General features: G+C 43.9%; 1 protein-coding gene and 1 long non-coding RNA gene across 2 annotated transcripts in view; both read right to left on the bottom strand.

Moving 5' to 3' along the window:
• Positions 1 to 9,226: 9,226 nt before the first annotated feature.
• Positions 9,227 to 19,397, bottom strand: RNF125 (ring finger protein 125). The gene is made up of 5 exons (XM_029914395.1): positions 19,378 to 19,397; positions 16,050 to 16,144; positions 15,421 to 15,511; positions 12,526 to 12,633; positions 9,227 to 10,096 (listed from the first exon to the last, which is right to left on the bottom strand). The coding sequence occupies exons 2-5, from the start codon at positions 16,127 to 16,129 to the stop codon at positions 10,067 to 10,069; spliced, it is 309 nt and encodes a 102-aa protein (XP_029770255.1). The 5' UTR covers positions 16,130 to 16,144; positions 19,378 to 19,397; the 3' UTR covers positions 9,227 to 10,066.
• A 61-nt stretch (positions 19,398 to 19,458) lies between these two features.
• Positions 19,459 to 26,921, bottom strand: part of LOC115271560 — a 23,771-nt gene continuing 16,308 nt past the window's right edge. The window contains exon 3 of the long non-coding RNA XR_003900000.1: positions 19,459 to 19,529. This is a non-coding gene — a long non-coding RNA (uncharacterized LOC115271560). The remainder of the gene's footprint in view (positions 19,530 to 26,921) is intronic.

Below are 26,921 nucleotides of genomic sequence, written 5' to 3'. Positions count from 1 at the left end.
CTGTGCTCCTGCTGCCTTTCCTGCAGCTCAACCATACGCTGTAGCATATCAGTTTGATGCTCCAGCAGCTGGAGCATGGACTCTTGCTTTCTGTGTGCAAGCTGACGCCACCTCTCATCTTCAGCCCGCAACTTCCTCTGTTCCTCCTGCGATTCAGCCTGCCACCTCTCCTCCTCAGCCCGCCACCTCTCCTCTCGCTCATATTGGGCTTTTCGGTAATCAGTCATTGACTGCCTCCACGCATTCTGCTGGGCTCTGTCAGCGTGGGAGGCAGTCTGAAGTTCTGTAAACATTTCATCACGCGTCCTTCGCTTCCTTTTTCGAATATTCACGAGCCTCTGTGAAGGAGAACGATTTGCAGCTGGTGGATGAGAAGGGAGAGGTGGTTAAAAAAGATACATTTTAGAGAACAATGTGTACACTCTTTCACGTTACATTTTGCTGTTCACATTACACAGCAGATGTGCTTTCGTTACAAGGTCGCATTTTTCCTCTTATATTGAGGGCCTGCCTGTCTGGTGTGAGAGATCACTCACGCAGTGCCAGGTCACAGATTTCAGCTTGCAGGCAGCCATGGTAAGACACAGTCTTTTGGCTTTTTTAACCTTCTTAACATGTGGGGATGGTTTCAAAGAGTACTGCTATCATTAACCATACCAAGCATCCGTTGGGTTGGCCATTTAAAATAGATTTGCAATGTAAAAGGAGGGGCTGCGGTTTCAGGGTTAACGTGCAGCACAAACCCAACTAATAACCCTCCCCCACACACCCAATTCTCTGGGATGATCACTTCACCCCTCCCCCCACCGCGTGGCTAACAGCGGGGAATATTTCTGTTCAGCAGACCAGGAAGGGGCACCTCTGAATGTCCCCTTAATAAAATTGCCCCATTTTAACCAGGTGACCGTGAATGATATCACTCTCCTGAGGATAACAAAGAGAGATAAGGAATGGATGTTGTCTGCATGCCAGCAAACACCGGGACCATACGCTGCCATGCTTTGTTATGCAATGATTCCAGACTACGTGCTACTGGCCTGGCGTGGTAAAGTGTCCTACCATGGCGGACGGGATAAGGCAGCCCTCCCCAGAAACCTTTTGCAAAGGCTTTGGGAGTACATGAAGGAGAGCTTTCTGGAGATGTCCCTGGAGGATTTCCGCTCCATCCCCATACACGTTAACAGACTTTTCCAGTAGCTGTACTGGCCATGATTGCCAGGGCAAATTAATCATTAATCATTAAACACGCTTGCTTTTAAACCATGTGTAATATTTACAAAGGTACACTCACCAGAGGTCCCCTGTGTGCCCACAGGGTCTTGGGTGAGTTCGGGGGTTACTGGTTCCAGGTCCAGGGTGATAAACATATCTTGGCTGTTGGGGAAACTGGTTTCTCCGCTTCCTTGCTGCTGTGAGCTATTTACATTATCTTCAGGCTCATCTTCCTCGTCCCCAGAACCCACTTCCCTGTGTGTTTCTCCAGTGAGGGACTCATAGCACACGGTTGGGGTAGTGGTGGCTGCACCCCCTAGAATGGCATGCACCTCTGCGTAGTAGCGGCATGTTTGCGCCTCTGCCCCGGACCTTCCGTTTGCCTCTCTGGCTTTGTGGTAGGCTTGCCTTAGCTCCTTAATTTTCACGCGGCACTGCTGTGCGTCCCTGTTATGGCTTCTGTCCTTCATGGCCCTGGAGACCTTTTCTAATATTTTGCCATTTCGTTTACTGCTTCGGAGTTCGGCCAGCACTGATTCATCTCCCCATATGGCGATCAGATCCCGAACCTCCCGTTCTGTCCATGCTGGAGCTCTTTTGCGATCCTGGGACTCCATCACGGCTACCTGTGCTGATGAGCGACCTGTGCTCTCCACGCTCAGCAAACAGGAAATGAAATTCAAACGTTCGCGGGGCTTTTCCTGTCTACCTGGCCAGTGCATCTGAGTTGAGAGTGCTGTCCAGAGCGGTCACAATGAAGCACTGTGGGATAGCTCCCGGAGGCCAATAACGTCGAATTCGGTCCACACACACCCAATTCCGACCCCCTAAGGCCGATTTTATCGCTAATCCCCTCGTCGGAGGTGGTGTAAAGAAACCGGTTTAAAGAGCCCTTTAAGTCGAAAGAAAGGGTTTCGTTGTGTGAATGTGTCCAGGCTTAATTCGATTTAACGCGGCTAAAGTCGACCTAAACTCATAGTGTAGACCAGGCCTGAGAGTGAGAGAGAGACACACAGACAGACCACTGCCCTCTTCAGAATGGAATCAGAATTGTTACTTTGTATGTGATAGGTCCTGTACTGCTAACCACTGAAGAACACTCTTCTGTTGTTCAAGACAAATAGTTTGGGAGTAAGAAGATCTGAGATCAGTCTCTGCTGCTCCCATGTAGTTACAGTGGACAGCATAGTGAAGTCCATAGATAGTTTCAAATTTATTATGATGCTATTTTTATGGGCTATCTTATTGAATGCATCTAAAGCACCTATAACAATGGGTCCCTCAGATTGGAACTTCTAGGTGCTGCCACAATAGAAGTATATATTAATTGCCTGGATAGTGTGGTTAAATAATTGCTCTTTTCTTGATTGCTTTCTGCTGTTTGTTCTGGAGGTGTCATAATTGCTCTGCCTTTACATTTTTGGTTCATATCTGAATTGTAACCAGCTTGTTATCTTCCTGGTATGGAAGCTGAGTAGGAGTATCAGAAACCAAATAAAGAGTGACTATATGTTCAATGGTTTTATACCTCTACATAGGCAGCTCTAAATCTTATTGGCTTTTTATTTTCTGGCACTTTGCATTGCAAGCTCATAGCTAATTTCTTGTCTACTCATCCCTTAAGGCTTTGTCTACACTGGAACTTTGTTCAGGGGTGTTAAAAAACAAAACAAAACTACCCCCCGCATGACAAAAGTTTTACCGATGAAAAGCGCCGGTGTGAACAGCACTTTGTGCCGACAAAGCTGCTGTCGCTTGTTGGGGGTGGAAGTTTTTTGTCGGTGGGAGAGCTCTCTCCTGCCAACAAACAGCAGCTACACTGCGCGCCCTTTAGCGGCACGGCTGTAGTGGCACAGCTGTGTGGCTAAAAGGTGCGTAGTGTAGACAAAGCCTTAGTCTCTCTCAGCCTACTTCCCAGGTTTCTCCCTGTGCATGTGTTTTGGATTTCTTTCCCCAGATATAATACTTTGTATTTGTCCAGATTACGTCTAGTTTTATGGTGCCTTGTCCATCTTTCTAAACTTTTTACATCCTTTTAAATTATTTCCCTGTCCTCACTGGTATTTACAGTTCCTCCCAGGGTTGCATTACCTGCAAATTTCATTAACATCCCATTTCCCCTTTCCTTTCAACTTGGTAATGAAGATGGTAATGGGACATTGCCAACTTTAGTTTTCCCCAATATTTAATTTTTGTAAAAAAAAAAAAAAAAAAAAAAACCCCAAAGAGACGTACCCAAAGAGCACAATAGAAATAAAATGTATTTAAAAACTGATTTCATTTATAATATTATTTATTAATTAATGGGTGGTGTGAATAACATAGATTAATATAATATGGTGCAAGTACATTTCTTTACATTGATGGTATCTATTTCACAGAATCTGTCTAGTGTTTAGAAGGACTCTTCCACCCTCTTTCTGTATCCTGGTCTATGGGATAGAACACAGGACTGGAAGTCAGGACACCTGGATTCTATTCTCAGTTCTGTCCCTGGCTTGTTGTGTGGCCGGGGGGTAAGTCCACTTCCCCATCCATGCCTCCTCAGTTTGCTTCCCTGTAAAATGGGATTTGTGATACACACCCACCTCCCAGGTAGATTATGCTGTTTCATGAGCATCTCTCAGGTAGATTATGCTGTTTGTAAAGGCCTTTGAACATGTCATGCACTATAAAAGTACTATATGTCAGTAATCATCCATTTGAGGATACAGATGTTAAAATAAAATGACATCTTCCCAGTTTAGGAAGGAGATGTTCATGCTTCCCTCCCAGGACTGAGAATAGAAACCAGGAGTCCTGATTCCTGATCTCTTGCTGTAACCACTAGACCACACTCCCCTCCCCCCCACCCGTAATATCACATTAATAAAGTGCTTTCAGAGTCTTGTTTCAAAGGTGCTAGAACATGGAAGAGTATTATTTAATTGTTGAGTTTCAATCAATGGTCTACATTCTCATTCTAGTCTTAAAGGTGCCACAGGACCCTCTGTTGCTTTTTACAGATTCAGACTAACACGGCTACTCCTCTGATACTTGATTCTCATGCTTGGTACCATTTAGTTAGTTACTATGTGACATGCTGTCATGTCTGTGTGTGAGGTTTCCTGGTTCTTTGTTCCCATTAGTGTGACCATGTCAGTGAGATGAGAAGTGGAATGTTCCACAGCTGTGGGGACCTGTGAGCCCATTAGGAAGAGGCTACACTGAACCCAGACTTGTGACTTCTCCTTTCTCTGGATAGGATGAAGTGAATTTTTTTGGATGGTGGAGCAGGCAGCTTGGCCTGAACACCCAGAGCCAATCTGCCGTCCTGACAGCCCCATGGGGGAGATCAACAACTCTTCTCCCTGCTGGAGAGGAGGCAGCCCAAAGCATGGACCTCCAGTAAGAGAAAGGACAAGTAGAAGACCAAGGCCAGGCTCTGAAGGAGAAGAGCCAAGTCCCAGACCCAAGGGGAGATGGAAACTCTTTCTAAAGATCTGTGAAACCAGACAGAGAAACCCTGATTGAGCTCTAGACTGCATGGATGTAGTGTGTGGGGAGGAGATGTATGAGGGCCTGTTTACATGGTGAGATTGACCAGATAGCTGTTCTGGAATAGCTCACTGTGTGGACATTCTTATTCTGGAATATGAGTGCCTTTTTCTGGTTTAGTTTAGCCCAGTTTGCACTGTTATTCCCAAATAAGAGTGTCCACATGAAGAGTTATTCTGGAATAGGAATAGGACTTTAAATTCACATACGACCTTATTCCAGAATAATTTCCCTATGTAGACAAGCCTCCCTGAGAGTGAAGATTGTTCTGGTCTCTACATTGTGGATCCCCCAGGTGTTGCCTTTTCTCTGGACACCTGCTGTTCCACTGAAAAGTAGATGTATCCAGAGATCTCAGGGCCAGAAACAAGAGCAAAGATGCTTCCTGAGTGTCTCTGTCCATTGGATGTACAGTTAATGATTTCTGAGAGCTGATTAAACATTTTGTGTGTCACATATCCTAGGTGGGGAGTTGGGGGAGCTAAAGAAGATGGAGAGCTCAGCCTGGTTCCCAGTCAAACAGTGTCTGCATCACACAAATAACCACAGATGGGCCTAACTGTCCCCCTCATTATAAGCCTCAGTAGATAGATTAAGGGCTGAATGGCCCGGAGAGGCTGAACTCTCTTCTTGTTCCTACAGGTTCCTTTCAGGCCGTGCTGAGATACATTGGCCAGGAGTCAGTGGGAAGACTCTCCCAGCTGTTTCCCAGGCTGTGCCCACTCTAGGGATATGTGGGTTTCAGTCTCCAAGGACTGTTGATTTCTGCTCTTTTACCCTCCTCCCACACATGCCAAAGCAGCTCTCTCTGTTTTCTGACCTGACATGAAGATGCTGGTAGTAGCGAGCCTGGCAGCATCTCTAGGGTATGTCTTCGCTTCAGAGTTATCTCAGGTAATTGGTGCCTGATGCTAAGCACTTGGCTCCCAAAAGTGAGCAACCACACTGCAAAGCCCTACTTGAGTTACTGGGCTAGTGGTGAACTCATTTATGTGTGCCACTAGGACTTCTGGGAGTGTATCCCATAGTTCTTTGTACTGCAGTAAGATGAGCAGCTCTATGGTTCTTTCCTACTGAATTGTGGGAGAACCTGTCTATCCCGGGGAACCTGGGGGAATGATGGGAAGGCATTGGAGAACTGTCAGTACTCTAGTTGCTCAGCCTGTGTCCTCATTGCAAAGTGGGAAGGTTACCAGCCTGACTGAAAGCATCTCTCAGGCTTTAGCCTATAGCTCCAGTTACACTAGCTCGTTCAGGCTGAAAGCACCACCAGACGTGGTCAGAGGTTTTTGTGTGGGGACAGGAGGATTAAGGTAACACCCAGTTGGAACTTGTGCTAACTCTGCAGTTAAGACATACCCCCAGAGAACGTGCACTAGCCTCCCCTATCACTAAAGAGAAAAAATGGTTCCTTAGCTGGAGCCTTCCCATGCAGAGCTGATCACAGCGTCTGCATGTAACTGCAGCTCAGTGTGTCCCTACCTGTTTGTGTGCTGGTGAAAGTGCAGGCTGGATACAGCTATACAGTGTAAAGGGAGCCCAGGCTGGTGGGTCGGGGGCTCAGTGGTACCCCAGTTCCAGTTGGCACCCTGGGGGGAACCCGTCACAAACAGCTCTTTATACCAGCCCAGAAGCAGTTGTGCAAGCCAATGAGGTTAATTCTTTCCTGTTTGAATTATACATGGGAACTAGGCAGGGATGTTCATTGCCTCCTTTACTCTTCACATTGGCCATGGAACTGTTTGCAGAGGATAGAACTAGTGAATTTATCTCAAGAATAAAACTTGCAGGAATACATCAGAAAAAAACACTGATGACATAATGTTTTATCTAACCTGAACATTTCTCTAAAATTAGAGTCTAAAGAAATCTTTGGTCTGGTTTAAAGTGAATTATGCCAGATTTTAAATACTAGTTATAAATGTGCCCAATTTAGAGAACCTATTCCTCCATAAAACATTGGGGTACAAATGGGCAACAAATTCTATAAAATACTGGTGAATTCAACTCTCAAACATCCTATGAGAGCTATATGATTTAAATGTCAAATCGCTGTTTCAGCAAATGAAAAAAGATTTGGGGTGTGGGGAAAGTATACAATGTATTGGTTAGGAAAAATAGTCAAAATGACTATTCTGCCAAGGATACCTTTCTTGTTTCACAATATTCCTATCATAGAATCATAGAATATCAGGGTTGGAAGGGACCTCAGGAGGTCATCTAGTCCAACCCCCTGCTCAAAGCAGGACCAATTCCCAACTAAATCATCCCAGCCAGGGCTTTGTTAAGCCGGGCCTTAAAAACCTCCAAGGAAGGAGACTCCACCACCTCCCTAGGTAACGCATTCCAGTGCTTCACCACCCTCCTAGTGAAATAGTGTTTCCTAATATCCAACCTAGACCTCCCCCACTGCAACTTGAGACCATTGCTCCTTGTTCTGTCATCTGCCACCATTGAGAACAGCCGAGTTCCATCCTCTTTGGAACCCCCCTTCAGGTAGTTGAAGGCTGCTATCAAATCCCCCCTCATTCTTCTCTTCTGGAGACTAAACAATCCCAGTTCCCTCAGCCTCTCCTCATAAGTCATGCGCTCCAGACCCCTAATCATTTTTGTTGCCCTCCGCTGGACTCTTTCCAATTTTTCCACATCCTTCTTGTAGTGTGGGGCCCAAAACTGGACACAGTATTCCAGATGAGGCCTCACCAATGTCGAATAAAGGGGAACGATCACGTTCCTCGATCTGCTGGCAATGCCCCTACTTATACAGCCCAAAATGCCGCTAGCCTTCTTGGCAACAAGAGCACACTGTTGACTCATATCCAGCTTCTCGTCCACTGTGACCCCTAGGTCCTTTTCTGCAGAACTGCTTCCTAGCCATTCGGTCCCTAGTCTGTAGCAGTGCATGGGATTCTTCCGTCCTAAGTGCAGGACTCTGCACTTATCCTTGTTGAACCTCATCAGGTTTTTTTTGGCCCAATCCTCTAATTTGTCTAGGTCCCTCTGTATCCGATCCCTACCCTCTAGCGTATCTACCACGCCTCCTAGTTTAGTGTCATCTGCAAACTTGCTGAGAGTGCAGTCCACACCATCCTCCAGATCATTAATAAAGATATTAAACAAAACCGGCCCCAGGACCGACCCTTGGAGCACTCCGCTTGAAACCGGCTGCCAACTAGACATGGAGCCATTGATCACTACCCGTTGAGCCCGACGATCTAGCCAGCTTTCTATGCACCTTACAGTCCATTCATCCAGCCCATACTTCTTTAACTTGGCGGCATGAATACTGTGGGAGACTGTATCAAAAGCTTTGCTAAAGTCAAGGAATAACACATCCACTGCTTTCCCCTCATCCACAGAGCCAGTTATCTCATCATAGAAGGCAATTAGGTTAGTCAGGCACGACTTCCCCTTGGTGAATCCATGCTGACTGTTCCTGATCATTTTCCTCTCCTCTAAGTGTTTCATAATTGATTCCTTGAGGACCTGTTCCATGATTTTTCCAGGGACTGAGGTGAGGCTGACTGGCCTGTAGTTCCCCGGATCCTCTTTCTTCCCTTTTTTAAAGATGGGCACTACATTAGCCTTTTTCCAGTCATCTGGGACCTCCCCCGATCGCCATGAGTTTTCAAAAATAATGGCTAATGGCTCTGCAATCTCATCCGCCAACTCCTTTAGCACCCTCGGATGCAGCGCATCCGGCCCCATGGACTTGTGCACGTCCAGTTTTTCTAAATAGTCCCGAACCACTTCTTTCTCCACATAGGGCTGGTCACCTTCTCCCCATATTGTGCTGCCCAGTGCAGCAGTCTGGGAGCTGACCTTGTTCATGAAGACAGAGGCAAAAAAAGCATTGAGTACATTAGCTTTTTCCACATCCTCGGTCACTAGGTTGCCTCCCTCATTCAGGAAGGGGCCCACACTTTCCTTGACTTTCTTCTTGTTCCTAACATACCTGAAGAAACCCTTCTTGTTACTCTTAACATCTCTTGCTAGCTGCAACTCCAAGTGTGATTTGGCCTTCCTGATTTCATTCCTGCATGCCTGAGCAATAGTTTTATACTCCTCCCTGGTCATTTGTCCAATCTTCCACTTCTTGTAAGCTTCTTTTTTGCGTTTAAGATCAGCAAGGATTTCACTGTTTAGCCAAGCTGGTCGCCTGCCATATTTACTATTCTTTCTACACATTGGGATGGTTTGTTCCTGCAACCGCAATAAGGATTCTTTAAAATACAGCCAGCTCTCCTGGACCCCTTTGCCCTTCATGTTATTCTCCCAGGGGATCCTGCCCATCTGTTCCCTGAGGGAGTCAAAGTCTGCTTTTCTGACATCAGTCAGGTTAAAAATATAGAGAGATTTTCATGCATATATGGCGGATATGTCCAGTTAGAGAGTATTGGGATGTGATTAGTAACTAAATATTACAAATTATTGGATATTTATTACCAAATGACCCTTTACTAATCCTTCTGGGCTTCCTAACAGAAGTGTTCAGACTCAAAGAAATGAAGAATTAATCTGTCATCTGCTAGTAGCTGCTAGGCTGCTGATAGCTTCTCATTGGAAAAAAGAAAAATAGCCCAAAATTAGAGGAATCATTCCAAAAACTATGGGAGTTTGTTATAGAAATATTGATGCATGTTATGTATCCAGCAAAACAGACAAGGACAAACAGATACTTAGATATGTGGTTACTGTTTAGCCAATACTCTTACAAAGTACTGCAAAAATCCCAGCATACCTATCCAATGGTTTTGAATATTAAGGTTTGATGTACACACCTGGTTTGATAAATATGAGCAGTCAGTACTTTCACTCAGTTTAATAAAATCACCAGAAACACGACTTGGGTGTTGTAAAGAGGCTGACTCTGTAATATGCTAACACCGGCTAAATAGAGATTTCATTATTATAATTACGTACTGCATGTTTCCTCAGACAAAATGATTGTAATGATTAGTGTTTTATTTCTGATGATTACATGGCAATGCTTTGACTCCTGAGTTCTGTTCCCAGCTCTGCTACTACCTTTTTGGGTACATGCACACTGGGAAAATTTGAAGCCTTTTTTTTATTTTTGCGTTGATGCAGCTTCCCTGATGCTACTAGTGATAGCAGCTGCAGTGTAGACAGGACAGTTTTTCCACACTTTGTTTTGAGGATTGGAAAAGGGGTGAATCTTACAAATCCTGTTCATATCCAGCACAGGTTGAAAGTCATCATGGCCTTGTGGTTAAAGCAAGTGACTGGGAGTCGGGGAGATCTGTGGTATTTCAGGGTCTGCTGCAGCTTTCTTGTGTTGCTTTAAGCAAGACACTTAACTTCTCTTGTGCTTCAGTTTCCACATCTGTAAATAGGGAATAAATTTTACTTACTTCATATGGATGTTATGAAGCTAAATTAATTACTGTTGGTAAAGAGGGTTAGATACTATAGAAAGCAAAATATGATAAAAAGGAAGTGCTAGTCCATTTGAACTTTATTCAGTAGACTGCAGTAATTATTGATTAACAACTTCTGGAAGGGGAAGAAAGTGGGCTGTTGACCTCAAAGAAGTAAACTACAGGGAGGTTTATGTGAAGGTGTTCATGTTGTTAATGTTATTGTAAATCTTAATCCTTTAATAAAGCTGTGACCTTGATGTTGACAGGTAGTATGCCATAGAGCAATATATAGTGTGGCACCAACCTTGTAAATCTCATGTCATTTTTGCCACTGTCATAGACAACATGTAAAAAGAAATCAGACAGCAGAGGTTTATGAAGAACATTTATTTGAAGGAAAGCCTTTTAAATCAGACTATTTTTTTTAAGATGAAATCAATGGCCCTGCCAACTTTTTATTCCTCACGATAAAACATATTTGTGAAATTAAATCAACAATGAAAATGTGTAGAATTACACACAGAAGTTTGTGTGCTTACTTCTCTGTTGGAGGTACATTTTGAAACAATTCTATAGCCCTATCTTCTGGTCACTTTAGAACAGGGGTGGCCAAATGTACTGACCCTCGGAGCCGCATACGACAAACTTCAGAAGTTTGAGAGCCAGGATGCGATTGCCAGGGCTCCTGCCCCACAGGAGGCACCTGCTGATGTCCTGAGCCCCGGCAGGCATGCCCTGCAGGGCTGAAGCCCCGGGACCCCATCCCTGCTGGGCAGAGAAGACCCTAGCCCCACCACCCTGGTGCAGGCCAGAAGCGCTGAGTGCCCCCCCAGTCTGATAGGCTACAGAATCCAAAAAAGGCTGTGCCTTGTTTGCTGTCTGTCCCAAGCATTGCAACATCATCAGCAGTATCCTGGAGACTCTGGCCTGCTCGTGGAATGTGCAATCACAAGCTGCTCTCTGCTCCAGTCATTGCCTTTCCCTTGTATAAAGGTAAAGGTGTTTGTCAATGAGCAATAAGGTAGTACAGGCAGACAGTGACTATTGCATTTTAGGTGTTCAAAACCCAGCAATATGGCAGTGTGATCTTTTACATTTTTCTGTGATGGAGTTGGAATTTAATTTAAAAACAAAACTATTTTTTAAGTCAACCCGTTTAGGTCTAAAATCTGACAATGTCCCGGTAACTGTAAAAACTGAATTTGAATGAACAATGTAATCTGTTGAACATCTAGCCCACCCTTTTCAGTAGAATTATGTGCTGTTCGGATGATTCACTTGCATATATTCTAAAAATGACTGGTGTAGAATGTTTTCAATAAGGGCTTCTTCTACTATGTTTATATCCCGGAATAAGAAAAGAAAAAGATATTTAGGCATGCAGATAAAAACAAATACCGCTTTAACAAGCTACTTCTATTCTTGAGAGCTTGCTTAGACCATGACCCAACTAAACACTGATTTCAATGGAACTATATGCATGCTTAAAGTTAAGCACATACATAAGTAGTTTGCGGGATTGGGGACTTATTTTATACTACTCAATTTTAAGTACTGACAGTTTATAGTGGGAGAAATCTTTACTATGAAACAAATTTAATTATAAAAGGAAGAATTCCAGAGGAGACAGACAAGTAAAATATGATATGCAAACACCAGTAACTCCTATGTTATTTATTACAGGCCCCAGACATAGAGATGCATATTATATAATTATATATACAAATAACAAAATGTTGCATATCTCAGCACTCTATTGCAAACAAGATAAAAAAATACATGAGCCATCAATAAAATATTACCCAACCCAGGTGTATTGCTCTTATATGCACATAGTATAGATTAACACTTTATTGATGGCACATGTGGTTCTCTCAAGTCTGGCAGGGGTCTGCCCTCACTTTAGAAAGTATTAGATTCATCTCTTTTTTCAGGATGGTGTCTGAATGGACGTCAGTCAAGGCGATAAAGGAAACCACTGAAAAATGTTTTTGGAATTTTTAATAGTGTTTTGACTCTTGTGATGTATAGTCTAAATTTTATTGAGTTAGGAAAGTGTAAGTAGCTGTTGTTTAATAGCTCAATCCATTGAAGCCAGTGGGGTAAGTTGAGGAACAGAGAGAGGCTAAGTATTGCCAAAAGTCACACCATGACTTAGTAGCAGAACTGGGAAAAGAATCCATGTCTCCCAACTCTGTCTTGTGTTCTTACCATTAGAGTCTGTTGCCCCCACTCATATCTGTTACATCTTCGTAACATCACAACATACCCTAAGCATGACATTCTGGCAATCTAATGCATACCCTCACATGACATATTGATTGTCAGAGGTACGGAGGGAGATATGTAAAGAAGTCAGGACAGTAGCTTATAAAAATGATTATTTACTCACTATGTAGTCTTCATGGTTGAATGTGTGTCTGAGTTGAAGATGCCTTATAAAATTCCTGCTAAAATAGCTTGGATCTCCACCAGGTATTAAATGACAAATTGGATAGTACTGTAAGCAGGGGAAAAACTATAACTATTGAGTTTTCATTACAAAGACATTGCAGAAGGAAATATCAGTGTTAAGGGGAGAGTGAAATATCTGGAACAGTAATAGCTAAATGGCATTCTCTGAGTGACATAAATATATTTACTGCCAGACGCAATACACCCGCAGTCCAGCAGTAAAATTAGGTTAATCCCAGTTGCGTGTTTTCTGTTCAGTAGATACCCATGGGGATGTCTGTCTGCCCTCATCTCATGCTTAACTCCTTCCCTGGTACTGGCTAACCCAAGACTGTTAAATGAAATGTTATTTGTTGTGCTCCCAACCTATGTGCTGCATGATTTACTCTTCCACTGAAAATAATGGGGCTCCCACTTACATATGTGGTGGTTTACTGTACTACTTAAAACAAAAATGCCGTCATTGTTTTGGAAGGAGATTTTAGTTCCTTCATAATTTTTGGTCCTCTGCAATATAGCTAACCATTGTAATTGTTGCAAAATTTAGTTCAAATAATATCATAAAAATATTAGTACACACTTAAAACAGCATTTGAATAACATGCTTATAGCAAAGTGTAAAAGGCTAACTTATTGATTAATACTTTTAGAGCTAAATCCTGCTCTGTGCTCTTCTGGTATGAAAGAGAAGGGAGAAACAGCAGGCTAGAATCTCTCCATGAACCTCAACTGAGCACGCTCAGAAACAGATATCTAATGTGCCAACCCACACAATACATCCCATGGAGGGTGGATGGTCTAGTTATTACTTAGTCCTGCCTTGAGTGCAGGGGACTGGACTAGATGACATACTGAGGTCCCTTCCAGTCCTATCCTTCTAGGGTTTCAAGATTAAGGGGAGAGGCCAGTCTTCTAGCTGCAACCACTGCCCTATGGAGTATTTCCCCAACCTGCCCTGGAGAACTCTTTGCTATGTGGCAGGATTCTGGTAGCAAATTTTGCAGTAAACAGTGTCTATCCGCTTGCTGTACCAGATAGTCACATTTATAGATCATGTTGCTATGACATCAGTGTGACAGAGAAATTTCTTGACTCTTTTTGGGGTTTGTTCTATAATCTAAACATTATTTAAATTAAACTATAGTTTGTATATTTGTGTGAGGTTTTCAAGGAAGATGTTAGACTATTTTAATGAAATGCTGTGTAATGTATATTATTTACTGGTCTATAAGGGATAAACTTGTTTAATTGTGGAGTGAGATCTTTTAACACACGAGGGTTAACTAAGTTTTAAGGGCCTTATTCTGCCCCATAACTGCACACAGCTACTGTTTATGCATTTGCTCTAAGTACTATAAATAAACATATTTATGCTAAAAAATATAACATTTTTGTTTGGCGATTACCAGGTTGGCTTCTATATGTGCTGAACAATCAGTGGACTTGAACAAATAAATGCTGAACCTAATTTAAAACCACACAACTAAAAATTGGCAAAATATGGTCTGCTAGGGTAGTAACTCTTAATGGTGAACCCAATCTTTAACTGTAACCTTATTTATTCTTCCCTTAATTTGTACTCTCAGTACTACAGACACCAGGGGTGGGTAAATTATGGCCCAGGGGCCGCATCCGGCCCTTTAGACGTTTTAATCTGGCCCTTGAGCTCCCAACGGGGAGCGGGGTCCGCATGCGCCGGGGCTCCGCGCAGCTCCCGGAAGCAGTGGCATGTCCCCACTCCGGCTTCTACACGTAGGGGCAGCCAGAGGGCTCCGCACGCTGCCCCTGCCCCAAGCACTGCCCCTGCAGCTCCCATTGGCCGGGAACCGTGAGCATTCATGGCCGGTCATACAATTTTCAAACCTAGATGTGGCCCTCGGGCCAAAAAGTTTGCCCACCCCGATGTACACAGACCTACTAAAATGTTAAGATCAATATGATAGTAGTTAAGCAGATTAAGAACTAACCTGCACCATAAGGGAGAAGAGAATGTTGTCCTTTGTTTTGTTAGTGATGAGGGATAGTTGTGTCATATATCAGTCATTCAATTTGTTAACTTTTTGACTTGGCATCCCTCAGGATCAGGTCTTAAGCAAATTCAACTCCCAGTGAAGTCAATGAGAGTCGTGCACAGAACTTGTCAAGATCAGGCCTATATAGAGGTCTTGATCCTGTAATTTGATCCCCACAGTCAGACCCTTATGCCTCATGGAGCCCTAGGCTTGGGGCCATGCTATGTATTTTTGTTTGTACAACTGGAATAATTTGTCCTTGTCCTGTGAGTCCTTTGTAGCTCTTATGAATCATTGGAGTAGTTCTCAAATAATGATCCATAGATCGTTTTGTGCTAGGCAAGAGGACTATCAAGATAGACAGAAAATACTGCACAGAAAGTGAAGTCTGGGATGTTAGGCGCGGATGTTGGGTCCATGGAGAGAAATGATGAATACAGAATTTTAAAAGTGGAAGAATCACTGAATCTTGTAAAAATGTTGGTGGCGTGGCATTTTGAAAATGCATGCCATTAGTCCAAAGGGCTAACTATAAACTATCCTTTGGAGCCATCATGACATATTGGATGTATTTCTAGCGTAGAACTTTTGATACCATTTTCTAGCACCCGTGCTAGCTGGGGTGGAATCACTGTTACAGATTGGGTACAGGCCACTTATTTTTTTAATTACTGTGTCATCCAAGCCAAGTTTGTAATTAACGCTTTTTTTTGCCTGTTGTCATGTCTACTAGTATCTACAGCCAAACAGAATCAATCAATTTAATATGTAAGTTCAATAAAGTACACATTTGCACATATAACTGACTGCAAGATAGTTACCACTGCTCTCCTTTCTGTTCTATGATAAGTGAGACAATGGTCCATTAGATCATCTTCATGCAACTCACACTGGCAAAATGGACAGGCATATCTGGGAATTACAAAGATGGTATGATTATGAATGACTTTCTTTGTTTATAAAAAAACACGGGTAGATTTTGTTTTCCAAAAAGTAATGAGGATTTTAATTACCCTAAATATTTAAAAATGTTGATTCTTAGCTTTATGCTATACGATGGTTGAAATTTTTCAAAGAAAGAATGTGATTTAAAAAAAGGCCTTTTTTCAAAAATAAAAATGTTAACGAAAAACATTTTTCATTGACTTGATTTTTTTTATTTTTGCAAAGTGTCACATTTCATATTTGTTTTTTATTGAAAACATTCTCAAAATCATTACTGGTTTCAATATACAAAAAAACTGATGACCATTTTGATAAAAAAGTGACAAATTGTGAAAAAACTGAAAATGGCTACATGTCAAACCCTGTGAAATGGAAACAACTTCCAAATTTTGACCTTTTTCTTTTTTTAATTGACTAGCTGTACTTCGTACTATTTTATCCCAACACCAATACATAGTAAACTCAACAGCACAGTGGTCACATTATGATCATCAAAGGGCTGTACCTTGTTACTGTGTCTCCGAGCTCTTGTAGAGGTCCATATTTTTCTACATATTGCTCACAAGTCCTTAAATGAACTCTCATTTCACTCAGACATACCTAGGCAATGTTAAAAAGCAACCTGTTATTCTTTAGCCCAACAGATATGTCATATACCCGGTGGTCTTGTTCACTTGGCATAGCGTATTATCTTTGCCATTCTGAGGCCAGGTTTACATTATCTGCACTCCAGCAGCATAGCTATGATGCTGTAGCTATCCTGCTATAACCCTGTAGTGCAGATGCAGACTACAGCGATGGAAGGGTTTTTTCCCTTCCCTTGGATTTTTCACCCCACTGAGTACCATAGCTGTATCAACCTATTGTAAACCAAGCCTGAAAACTTAGAGGCCAGTTTGCTTAAGAGCTATTTTCATTAGACTGGTGGAACTTTAATTAAGGATATATCATAATTTCTATTATTAGCCCAACTTCTCAGGAGTTACAAGATCTTACTGACTGAGCACATTATTTTAATACACTGTCTAACAAAAAAGTGCACGTTTTGAGTGTAAAATTAATTAGAACTAGATATCTAGCAGTTTGAGGCTTTTGTCCTGGTTTTCAGACTAACACTTTAGATTGTGAAATGAACTGTTGGAGATAGTGGGCCCTACCCACCGGGTCTTATGCAGGTAAAAAGACCTATTTGATCACATTCTGCTCTGTTACACTGGTGCAAATCTTGACTGACTCCACTAAAATCAACTATACTTTTACTAGACTGAGGACCAAATCCTAGTCCTGATGAAGTCAGTAGCAATACTCTCATTGGCTTCATTGGGGCTGGGATTTGGGTCTTACACTGATGTAACTGAGATCTGGCCCATTCACTTTACTTCAGGACCGTGCTACAGTAAATCTTGTGAACCGGGCCCTTTAAGTATTTTCTACAAAGAAAAACAACAAGAGCCTTGTACTCCTTGACATATCAATGATATTTTTGTTGCCTCTAATATGTCTCAAATAAAAAAAAATACAAAAATGCACATGTAGTAATATTAAGGCACTGCCTTAAACTATCCATTACCAGTGAAATAGTTTTCTGAAATACAAAACACAAGGCAAAAATAAAAATTAAAAATCACACTATTATAATATAACATTCCTGATATGTTTCTCATGCTGTTTGTAATCTGTCTAACTAATCAGATAACAACAGCCCTTCCTAAATTCATCCCTTCATTTTGGCATTCCGCTGCAATATGTTCAGCTTACAGCTGATATAGAAGAATTAGGTTTTATTTTGCAGCTGACAAGACAAAAGGAAGTAAGACACTGAGAAAGAAGAATGAGGAAGGAGATGCTGTTCTGGCCTATACTTAAAATCAAAATAGGGTGGGGTATTCATTATGCAGAATGAAAAGGGGACAAGTAAGCAGTGAAAAGTTGTGAACAAAGTGAAAAAATGTTTTGGTTTTGTATAAACTTTCAAATTAATGTATATGAGTAAAGTACCAATCAACTGTCTTCATTGTCCAGACCTGCTAATTCACTCTCTTGCTCTGCCCTGCAAAGTTAGAAATGATGGGTCTAATTCTCTACAGCTTTGCAATTTGTTTAGTGATTTACACATGTGGACAATGGTAGCATTTTACAAGCAAATTTGCACAGGGTTAAATGATAACACAGATGCCTTGCCTAAATTAAGAAAAAAAGGTGGGTTTTTTTGTTTTTGTTTTTCCAGTTGTTAGCTCAATTGAGGTAGTTTAACTTGATGGGAAAACACCAGTAACTCTAATAACTAAAGATGCAATTTAACACCTTTAGTTTGATTCTAGCAGGTTGTTATAGCGCAGGGGTCTCAAACTCAGATGACCTCAAGGGCTGCATGAGGACTACTGCATTGCCCCGAGGGCCGCATCACTGACACCCCTCCTCGTTGCCCCCGGCCCCGCCTCCACTCCACCCCTTCCATGAGGCCCCGCCCCTGCCCCACCTCACCTCTTCTCGCCCCTTCCCTGCCCCCATTCCAACCCCTTCCCTGAAGTCCTCACCCCAGGGGGTGCAGGAGGGGGCTCAGGGCAGGGAGTTGAGGTGCAGGAGGTGTGCAGGGTACGGCAGGGAATTGCGGTGTGGGGTGCAGGAGGGGTGAGGGGTGCAGCGGGGGCTCAGGGCAGGGAGTGCAGGAGGGGTGAGGGGTGCAGCGGGGGCTCAGGGCAGGGAGTGCAAGAGGTGTGCAGGGGGTTGGAATGCAGGAGGGGTGAGGGGTGCAGGGTGTGGCAGGGGGGTCAGGGGAGGGAGTTGGGGTGCAAGAGGGGTGTGGGATGTGGCAGGGGGCTCCGGGCAGGGGGTTGGGGTGCAGAAGGGGTGCGTGGTACGGGCTGCGGCCCGGCGCCGCTTACCTAGAGCGGGGTGGCAGCGCCGCGCCCCATGGCCAGGGCAGGCTCCCTGCCTGCCTGCCCTGTCCCCGCTCCGCTCCGCTCCAGGAAGCAGCCAGAGTCTCGGGGGGGGCGGGGAGAAATGGCTCCATGTGCTGCTTTTGCTGCTCCTGCAGGTACCTCCCCCAAAGCTCCCATTGGCCGTGGTTCCCAGTTCCCGGCCAATGGGAGCTGCAAGAGCACAGAGCCCTCTACTTGCCTCCCACCCCCCTGCTCAGGGCTGCAGGGACATACAGTAGTTCAGCTGCTTCAGGGAGCAGCGCGGGGCTTGCGGCAACACGGGGTAGGCGGGGGGGGGGAGCGCGGGGAGCTTGGCGGGCCGCACGAAAGAACCCCACGGGCCGCGTGTTTGAGACCCCTGTTATAGCGTAAGGTCTTGCAGTTGAGCTAACTCAATTTAAAAAAAGCACTTTTTCTCTAGTCTAAACAAGGCCACAGTCTAAAGTAAACCCTGGCAAATCTGGACCTGGGATAAGTAGGTCCAATTGGTCTGACTGAGTTTATTTTAGAGTTTGTTTATATGAGGAAATTGACTGGCATCGCTACAGCAAAATATTCTGCTTGCCCTGAGGCCAGGTCTATGCTAAAAAATTAGGTCAACCCAGCTACATTGTTCAGGGGTGTGAAAATCCACACCCCAGAGTGACATAGTTCAAGGGACCTGAGCCCCAGTGTTCACAGCACTAGGTCAATGGCAAAACATTTCCGTTGACCTAGCTAGCGTCTCAACGACTGTGCTGGGAGAACCCCTCTCATTGCTGCAGTGTATGGCTACTCTGAAGCACCAATTGCAGTGTGCTGCTGTAGCAGTTTAACTGTAGACACAGCCTAGAAAAGAGGCCTCAATCTTATCACTTCTCGTGCACAGAATATCTTTAGAGTTAATCAGTAATGAATGTTAGGCTTGCAAACCTGTGTGTCACACTCTGTGCAGTTTTCATCTTCTTTTCATCTTCTTGGCAATATCAGTAGCTGGAATTCCTTCCGAAGGAAGATAAGCCCGGCAATAAGGACATGTCCATGTATTATTCCTTAAACTTGTAACAATACAGGAGTGACAGAATCTGCATAAAGAAATTAAAACAAATAGAACACTTTCCATTAAAGTAGTGCAAATAAATCATAATTATGGTAACATTCCAGTTGGGTATGTGTATATATGTCATCACTAATATAATATGGCATGATGATCAGTTTCTATTGCAGTTCTAGTCAGTTAATAGGTGTGTTTGCTCGCAGCATCCTACTCTACAGCTTTGTTGATAAAGTAATGTACAGGTCATTGGAGTTTCTACAATAGGAAAATTTTTATCCATAATGTTCCATTAGTACAGCAACACTGATGGTAGCAAGGGTGACTCCTGTAAGTGCAGGCAGTAAAAATGCCACATTTTAGCAAGTTGCCCCTTGACCTGATCAGCCCATGTCCCACATATTAATGCTGCCCCTGGCAGGAATAATTTGCCTGGGGGTTGGTAGAATGTCAGGGCTATAAACCCACAATAACCCTGCTTTTGCAGCATCACTGTGCACTTGTGTGTTCACTAAGAGTATTTAAGGGCTGTATATTGGCTTCAAAACAATAAGCTGTAGGTTTGTTTGGCAGATTTCTCCTGCACTTGATAGTGTGAATAGAAGTAAATTATGGCAGAAGCTGTAATACCTTTGAAGCAATGAGAGTAGGGGAGGTTTATTCAGACAGCAGAATCTAGGCTAAAATAAGAATAGTTAAGGGTTCAGGATAACAAGGGGTTAACTTGTCTGCACCCCTTTTTAACATCTATGTAAATGACTTAAAAACCTGGACAGGAAGATAATGCTTAGGTTACTTTATGTAAATGAAGTGGCTATAAGGTCACAAATGCACAATGAACTATGGAGGCAATTAGATGCTTTTGAATTTCAATGTGATAAATCATAGTACATCTAAGAGTATGGTATTCAGTAGAAAGAGAACAAATGCAAGAGGGATATAGGGGTGGATTGGGGTGTGAGGAAGGTTTGAGGGCTAATGTGAATTTTGGGAGGATGGACCTAAGTCCACCTAGACAAGAGGCCCACCTCCTCAATTGTGGGAGGGGCTACAGAGCCCAGAAGACAGGATTCCACGAGACAACAAATGATAAAACACAAATAGGAGTGGGGGTCAAAAGTTCAAAACAAGGGTACCAGATGGGGACAATAAGCAGAGAACCCTAGACAGCATCCATTGCTTCATAAAGGAGTCCAAGGAGTCAGTGGATGCTGCCCAGAGACACTCTACTGAGAGCAGTGAAATGACAAGGGAATGGAAGTAGGCCCTACAGTTGCAAAGAACCTCTCGGTTGAGTGTCCTCCTCCTTGACTGAGGTATGGCCATCATGGTCAGTGCTAGGAGGAGGTTGACTAGGAAGTCATATGACTTCTTGGGGTCACAGATAGGGAGTGCATAGCAGAATAGATGTGGAGTAAAGTGCAAACAGAAACTCAGCAGGAGGTTCTGAAGGAGCCAAAAGAGGGGCTGCAATCTCGCACATTGAAGGTGGACATGCAGCAACTATTTCATCTCATCACAGACGGGACAGCCGTCAGGGGCGTTAGTTACCATTATCCCTGGCGGACCTAGGTGGAGTAAAGGTTGGCTCACTGGGTTCCTCATCCTTGCAAGGTGATAGAACACACATCACTGTAGAACATAAGGCTACGGATATGCCCTGTTTGGAGCAGGAGTATGTAGTTATGATCTCTGGCTAGTTTTGCAGACAGAGCAGCTGGATATGGTCCAGCCTGCTTGGCTGGTGCACTGTAGGTAGTGGGAGGGATCGGAGGACATAGCTTTTAATTTGAGCCCTGACGGCCCAGGAATAGGGGCTGGTGGGGGAATACCCTATTTCAGGACCTGTTCAAGAGAGAAAAAATGGATTCACAACACATCAGGTAGTTCAGTTATATCAGGATTGTGTTTACCCCAAGATTAAACTGGAGCCTACAAACTGGGAAAGTTGGAAAGAAAGTGGTATAAGGAACTGGAAGAATTATCTAGTCAGACACCAGTCTTATTGGAAATGTGATAGAATTGGCTTTGGAGGTGTCTTTTAAGGCAGAATATTAATATAAATTGGTATAAAGGTGTGGTGTCGGGGCGTATCAGAGAAGTAGGCGTGTTAGTCTGTATCCACAAAAACAACGAGGAGTCCAGTGGCACCGTAAAGACTAAGGGATTTATTTGGGCATAAGCTTTCGTGGGTAAAAAAACCCACGTCTTCAGATGCATGGAGTGAAAATTACAGATATAGGCATAAATATACTGGCACATGAAGAGAAGGGAGTTACCTTACATCCTTAGAGGTTTTTAAGGCCTGGCTTGACAAAGCCCTGGCTGCGATGATTTAGTTGGTGTTGGTCCTGCTTTGAGCAGGGGGTTGGACTAGATGACCTCCTGAGGTCTCTTCCAACCCTAATCTTCTATGATTAGAAGTGGAGAACCAGTGTTGACAAGGCCAATTCAGTCAGGGTGGATGTGGTCCACTCCCAATAATTGATGAGGAGGTGTCAATACCAAAAGAGGGAAAATTGCTTTTGTAGTGAGCCAGCCATTTCCAGTCCCTATTCAAGCCCAAATTAATGGTGTTAAGTTTGCAAATGAATTGAAGCTCTGCAGTTTCTCTTTGAAGTCTTTTTTTGTTGAAGGACGGCTGCTTTTAAATCTGTTATTGAATGTACAAAGAGATTGACGTGTCCTCTAATCAATCTAATTAGCAATCTAATCAATGGGTCTGCAGTATGTAAATTAACCATGTGAAAACTGGCTGAGAATAATGAGTTTTTCATAATTGTCCTTTACTCAAACCATACATTTAAAAAGGTCTAAGGACCTAGCTGCACTAAAACCCCCTCACCACATTTGACTAAGAATGCAGGAAAATTGTATTATATTTTTTTCTTTCTTGCCAGGTGCAGTAGCACTGATCCTGAGGATTTGGACCTAGAGCTCCAAATGTTGCTAACAGTGCTGGAGCTCAGCTGGTGTTAGCAACACTGGGAAATCTTTGGAAAATGTCCAAAATGTAGACACCCCCACCTAGGCTAAAACAATTCTGTAACACAGTTCTAGTGGTTCTGAATCTTCACTCCCTTGCCCCTTGTATAGTAATTTACACCTGTGCAAAGTAATACTACCAAATCAGACTTCTCAGAGTGATGGTTGCACTTCGCAGAGTAGGTGCAAAATGCCAACAACTACACAAAGCACAAGGGAGTGGTACATCAGGCCTAACATGTTTTCTATCCAAGAATAAACCATGTTCTAACATGATTTGACCTCAGCCATGTTTCACAGCCAGGTTTTAATCTGCATTATTTTTGTATGTTAGACAGGGTTTAAAAGGTGTTTCTGTTTCTCTAACAAATGGAATAGTCTTCTATAAACATCTATGATCATGGTTCAGGTGAGTTGTCAGGGCCCCTCCCCTATTAATGTCACATGGCATAAAACCGGATTGCTCTTTGTCCACCCTACCTATCAAATCGCCATTGGGGAAGGGTGATATAGCATATCAGGACAGATAGAAACACAAGAATTTATTGTATACAGATAATATTCTGTTACTGGGCAGACTTCTTCCCTCTACTGACTAACCAGGAAACAATTTGGATACATTTCAGGCTATAACAAACTACTCTATAGCTGAAGTCCCACCATTAAAACAGTTGGTGAGTTTTATTTGCTCAATACAAATGTAAATACATAAACACACCTCTACCCCTATATAACGCTGTCCTCGGGAGCCAAAAAATCGTACCGCATTATAGGTGAAACCGTGTTATATCGAACTTGCTTTGATTCGCCGGAGTGCGCAGCCCCACCCCCCTGGAGCACTGCTTTACCGCGTTATATCCAAATTCGTGCTATATCGGGTCGCATTATATTGAGGTAGAGGTGTACCACAAAACAGCCAGGATGGGGGTAGAAGAAATAAGCTCTGAGCTTCTCAGGATGTTGTCCTTGAATCTTGTTGAGGGCCCTATTCCTCTGCTCTCCAAATACAGCTTCTGGATGATTGACTGATTGAAATCTTGTGCAAGAACTTGTCTCTCAGGGGCACATGGGGAGGAATTGTAGGAAGGTATTGGGAGGACAGTGGCATAAAATGAGTAGACTTAGGCCTGGTCTACACTAACCCCCAAATTCGAACTAAGGTACGCAACTTCAGCTACGTGAATAACGTAGCTGAAGTCGACATACCTTAGTTCGAACTTACCGTGGTTCAGACGCGGTCCACACGCGGCAGGCAGGCTCCCCGTCGACTCCGCGGTACTCCTCTCGCCGAGCTGGAGTACCGCAGTCGACGGCGAGCACTTCCGGGATCGATTTATCGCGTCCAGACCAGACGCCATAAATCGAACCCGGAAGTTCGATTGCCAGCCGTCGAACTACCGCGGTAGTGTAGACCTGGCCTAAGTCTGCGTAGTGTGATGAGTTGTGCTAACTTGAGCTTTAGCCTGTACCTTCTACTAGGCCAGCCAACTTGAGTTAAAAGCAGCACCAGGTTGAAATTAAGGGGTTTTCTTTTTGGTCGGGACTTGATTTAGGGGCAGGACTTGAGTCCTAACTTGAGTTAACTTTGCAATGAAGACAAGACCTAAAAATACTCATCTGAAGTCTAAAAAGACTGGGCCAAACAGATCTGTGATGTAACTCTACTGAAGTTAATAGAGTTACCCATGGTTACTTATGCTCTCTCTCCACCTTTTTTCCCCCCCAAGGACTGATGAGGTTTTGGTTTTTTAGGGTTGTCGATTAATTGCAGTTAACTCACGTGATTAACTAAAAAAAAAATTAATCGCAATTAAAAAAATTTATTGTGATTAATCGCACTGTTAAACAATAGAATACCAATTGAAATTTATTAAATATTTTTGGATGTTTTCTACATTTTCAAATACATTGATTTCTGTTACAACATAGAACACAAAGTGTACAGTGCTCACTTTATATTATTTTTATTACAAATATTTGCACTGTAAAAAAATGATAAACAAGAAATAGTATTTTTCAATTCACCTCATACAAGTACTGTAGTACAATCTCTTTATTGTGAAAGTGTAACTTACAAATGTTGATTTTTTTTTTTTGTTACGTAACTGCATTCAAAAATAAAATGTAAAATTTGAGACTACAAGTCCACTCGGTCCTAGTTCTTGTCCAGCCAATCGCTACGACAAACAAGTTTGTTTACATTTATGGGCGATACTGCTGCCTGCTTCTTATTTATAATGTCACCAGAAAGTGAGAACAGGTGTTTGCATGGCACTTTTGTAGCCGGCATTGCAAGGTATTTACGTGCCAGATATGCTAAACAGTTATATGCCCCTTCATGCTTCGGCCACCATTCCAGAGGACATGCTTCCATGCAGATGATGCTCATTTAAAAAATAATTAAATAAATTTGTGACTGAGCTCCTTGGGGGAGAATTGTATGTCCCCTGCTCTGTTTTACCCGCACTCTGCCATATATTTTATGTTATAACAGACTGGGATGATGAACCAGCACATGTTCGTTTTTAAGAACACTTCACAGCAGATTTGACAAAACGCAAAGAAGGTACCAATGTGAGATTTCTAAAAACAGCTACAGCACTCAACCCAAGGTTTAAGAATCTGACGTGCTCTCCAAAATCTGAGATGGACGAGGTGTGAAGAATGCTTTCAGAAGTCTTAAAAGAGCAACACTCCGACGTGGAAACTACAGAACCTGAACCACCACACATGCACAAAAAATCAACCTTCTGCTGGTGGCATCTGACTCAGATGATGAAAATGAACGTGCGTCAGTCCGCTCTGCTTTAGATAATTATCGAGCAGAACCCATCATCAGCATGGACGCATGTCCTCTGGAATGGTGATTGAAGCATGAAGGGACATATTGGCACATCTGGCACGTAAATATCTTGCGACACGGGCTACAACAGTGCCACGCAAATGCCTATTCTCACTTTTAGGTGACATTGTAAACAAGTGGGCAGCATTATCCGCTGCAAATTGTAACCAAACTTGTTTTGTCTGAGCTATTGGCTGAAGTAGGACTGAGTGGACTTGTAGACGCTAAAGTTTTGTAATAAAAATAATATAAAGGGAGCACTGTACACTTTGTATTCTGTGTTGTACCTGAAATCAATATTTGAAAATGTAGAAAACATCCAAAAATATTTAAATAAATGATATTCCATTGTTTAACAGCACGATTAATGGCTTGACAGCCCTTGTTTTTTTTAATAGTGGTTCTGTTTAGTTTAGGGGGTTTTTTTTTAAGGGGAGAAAGTTGGGGGATAAATGGAATGAAGTGTTATTTTTTTAAACTACTTCACCCAGTTATATTTTTATTTAGCAGGCTGGCCCCTAAGCTGGGGTTGCCAACTTTCTAATCTCATAAAACCAAACACCCTTACCCTACCCTTCTCTGAGCACCGCTCCCGCTCACTCCAGCCCCCCTCCCTCCGTCGTTCGCTCTCACTCACTTTCTTCGGGTTGGGGCAGGGGATTGGGGTGCGGGAGGGGGTGAGGGCTTTGGCTGGGGGGTGCAGGCTCTGGGGTGAGGCCAGAAATGAGGGGGTGAGAGCTCCAGGAAGGGGTGAGGTCTCTGGGGTGAGGCTGGGGATGAGGAGCTTGGGGGGCAGGAGGGGACTCTGGGCTGGGGCTGAAGGGTTCAGCGTGCGGGAGGGGGCTCAGGGCTGGGGTGTGGGAGGGGGCGTGGGCTCCAGCAGGGGGGTGCAGGCTCTGGGATGGGGCCAGGGATGAGAGGTTTAGGGTGCAGGAGGGGGCTCAGCGCTGGGGCAGGGAGTTGGGGTGCAGGCTCTGGGAGAGAGTTTGTGTGCAGGAGAGGTCTCGGGGTGGGCAGGGGGTTGGGGTGTGGGAGGCAGTGCAGCCTCTGGCCAGGTGGCGCTTACCTTAGGAAGGCTCCCTGCCTGCCCAGGCTCTGCGCAGCTCCCTGAAGCGGTGGCATGTCCCAGTGGCTCCTAGGTGGAGGACCCACAGGCACCGTCCCCGCAGCTCCCATTGGCTGCAGTTCCCGGCCTAGAACCTGCAGGGACATGCTACCGCTTCTGGGAGCCACACGGAACCAGGGCAGGCAGGGAGCCTGCCTTAGCCCTGCTGTGCTGCCAACTGGACTTTTAATGGCCCAGTCAGCAGTGCTGACTGGAGCCTCCAGGGTTCCTTTTCGACTGGGCGTTTCAGTCCAAAACTGGACACCTGGCAACCAGGGCCGGCTCCAGGCACCAGCCTGGCAAGCAGGTGCTTGGGGCGGCCGCTCCGGAGAGGGGCGGCCGCTCCGGAGAGGGGCGGCCGCTCCGGAGAGGGGCGGCCGCTCCGGAGAGGGGCGGCACGTCCAGGTATTCGGCGGCAATTCGGCGGACGGTCCCTCACTCCCACTCGGAGCGAAGGACCTCCCACTGAATTGTCGCCGCAGATCGCGATC

The sequence above is a fragment of the Terrapene carolina genome, unplaced genomic scaffold (assembly GCF_002925995.2).
Source record: "Terrapene carolina triunguis isolate 2854851 unplaced genomic scaffold, T_m_triunguis-2.0 Scaffold58, whole genome shotgun sequence".
NCBI classification, from domain to species: Eukaryota; Metazoa; Chordata; order Testudines; family Emydidae; genus Terrapene; species Terrapene triunguis.
The sequence above is the reverse complement of the archived record's forward strand: the minus strand, read 5'-3'. Positions and strand labels throughout refer to the sequence as shown.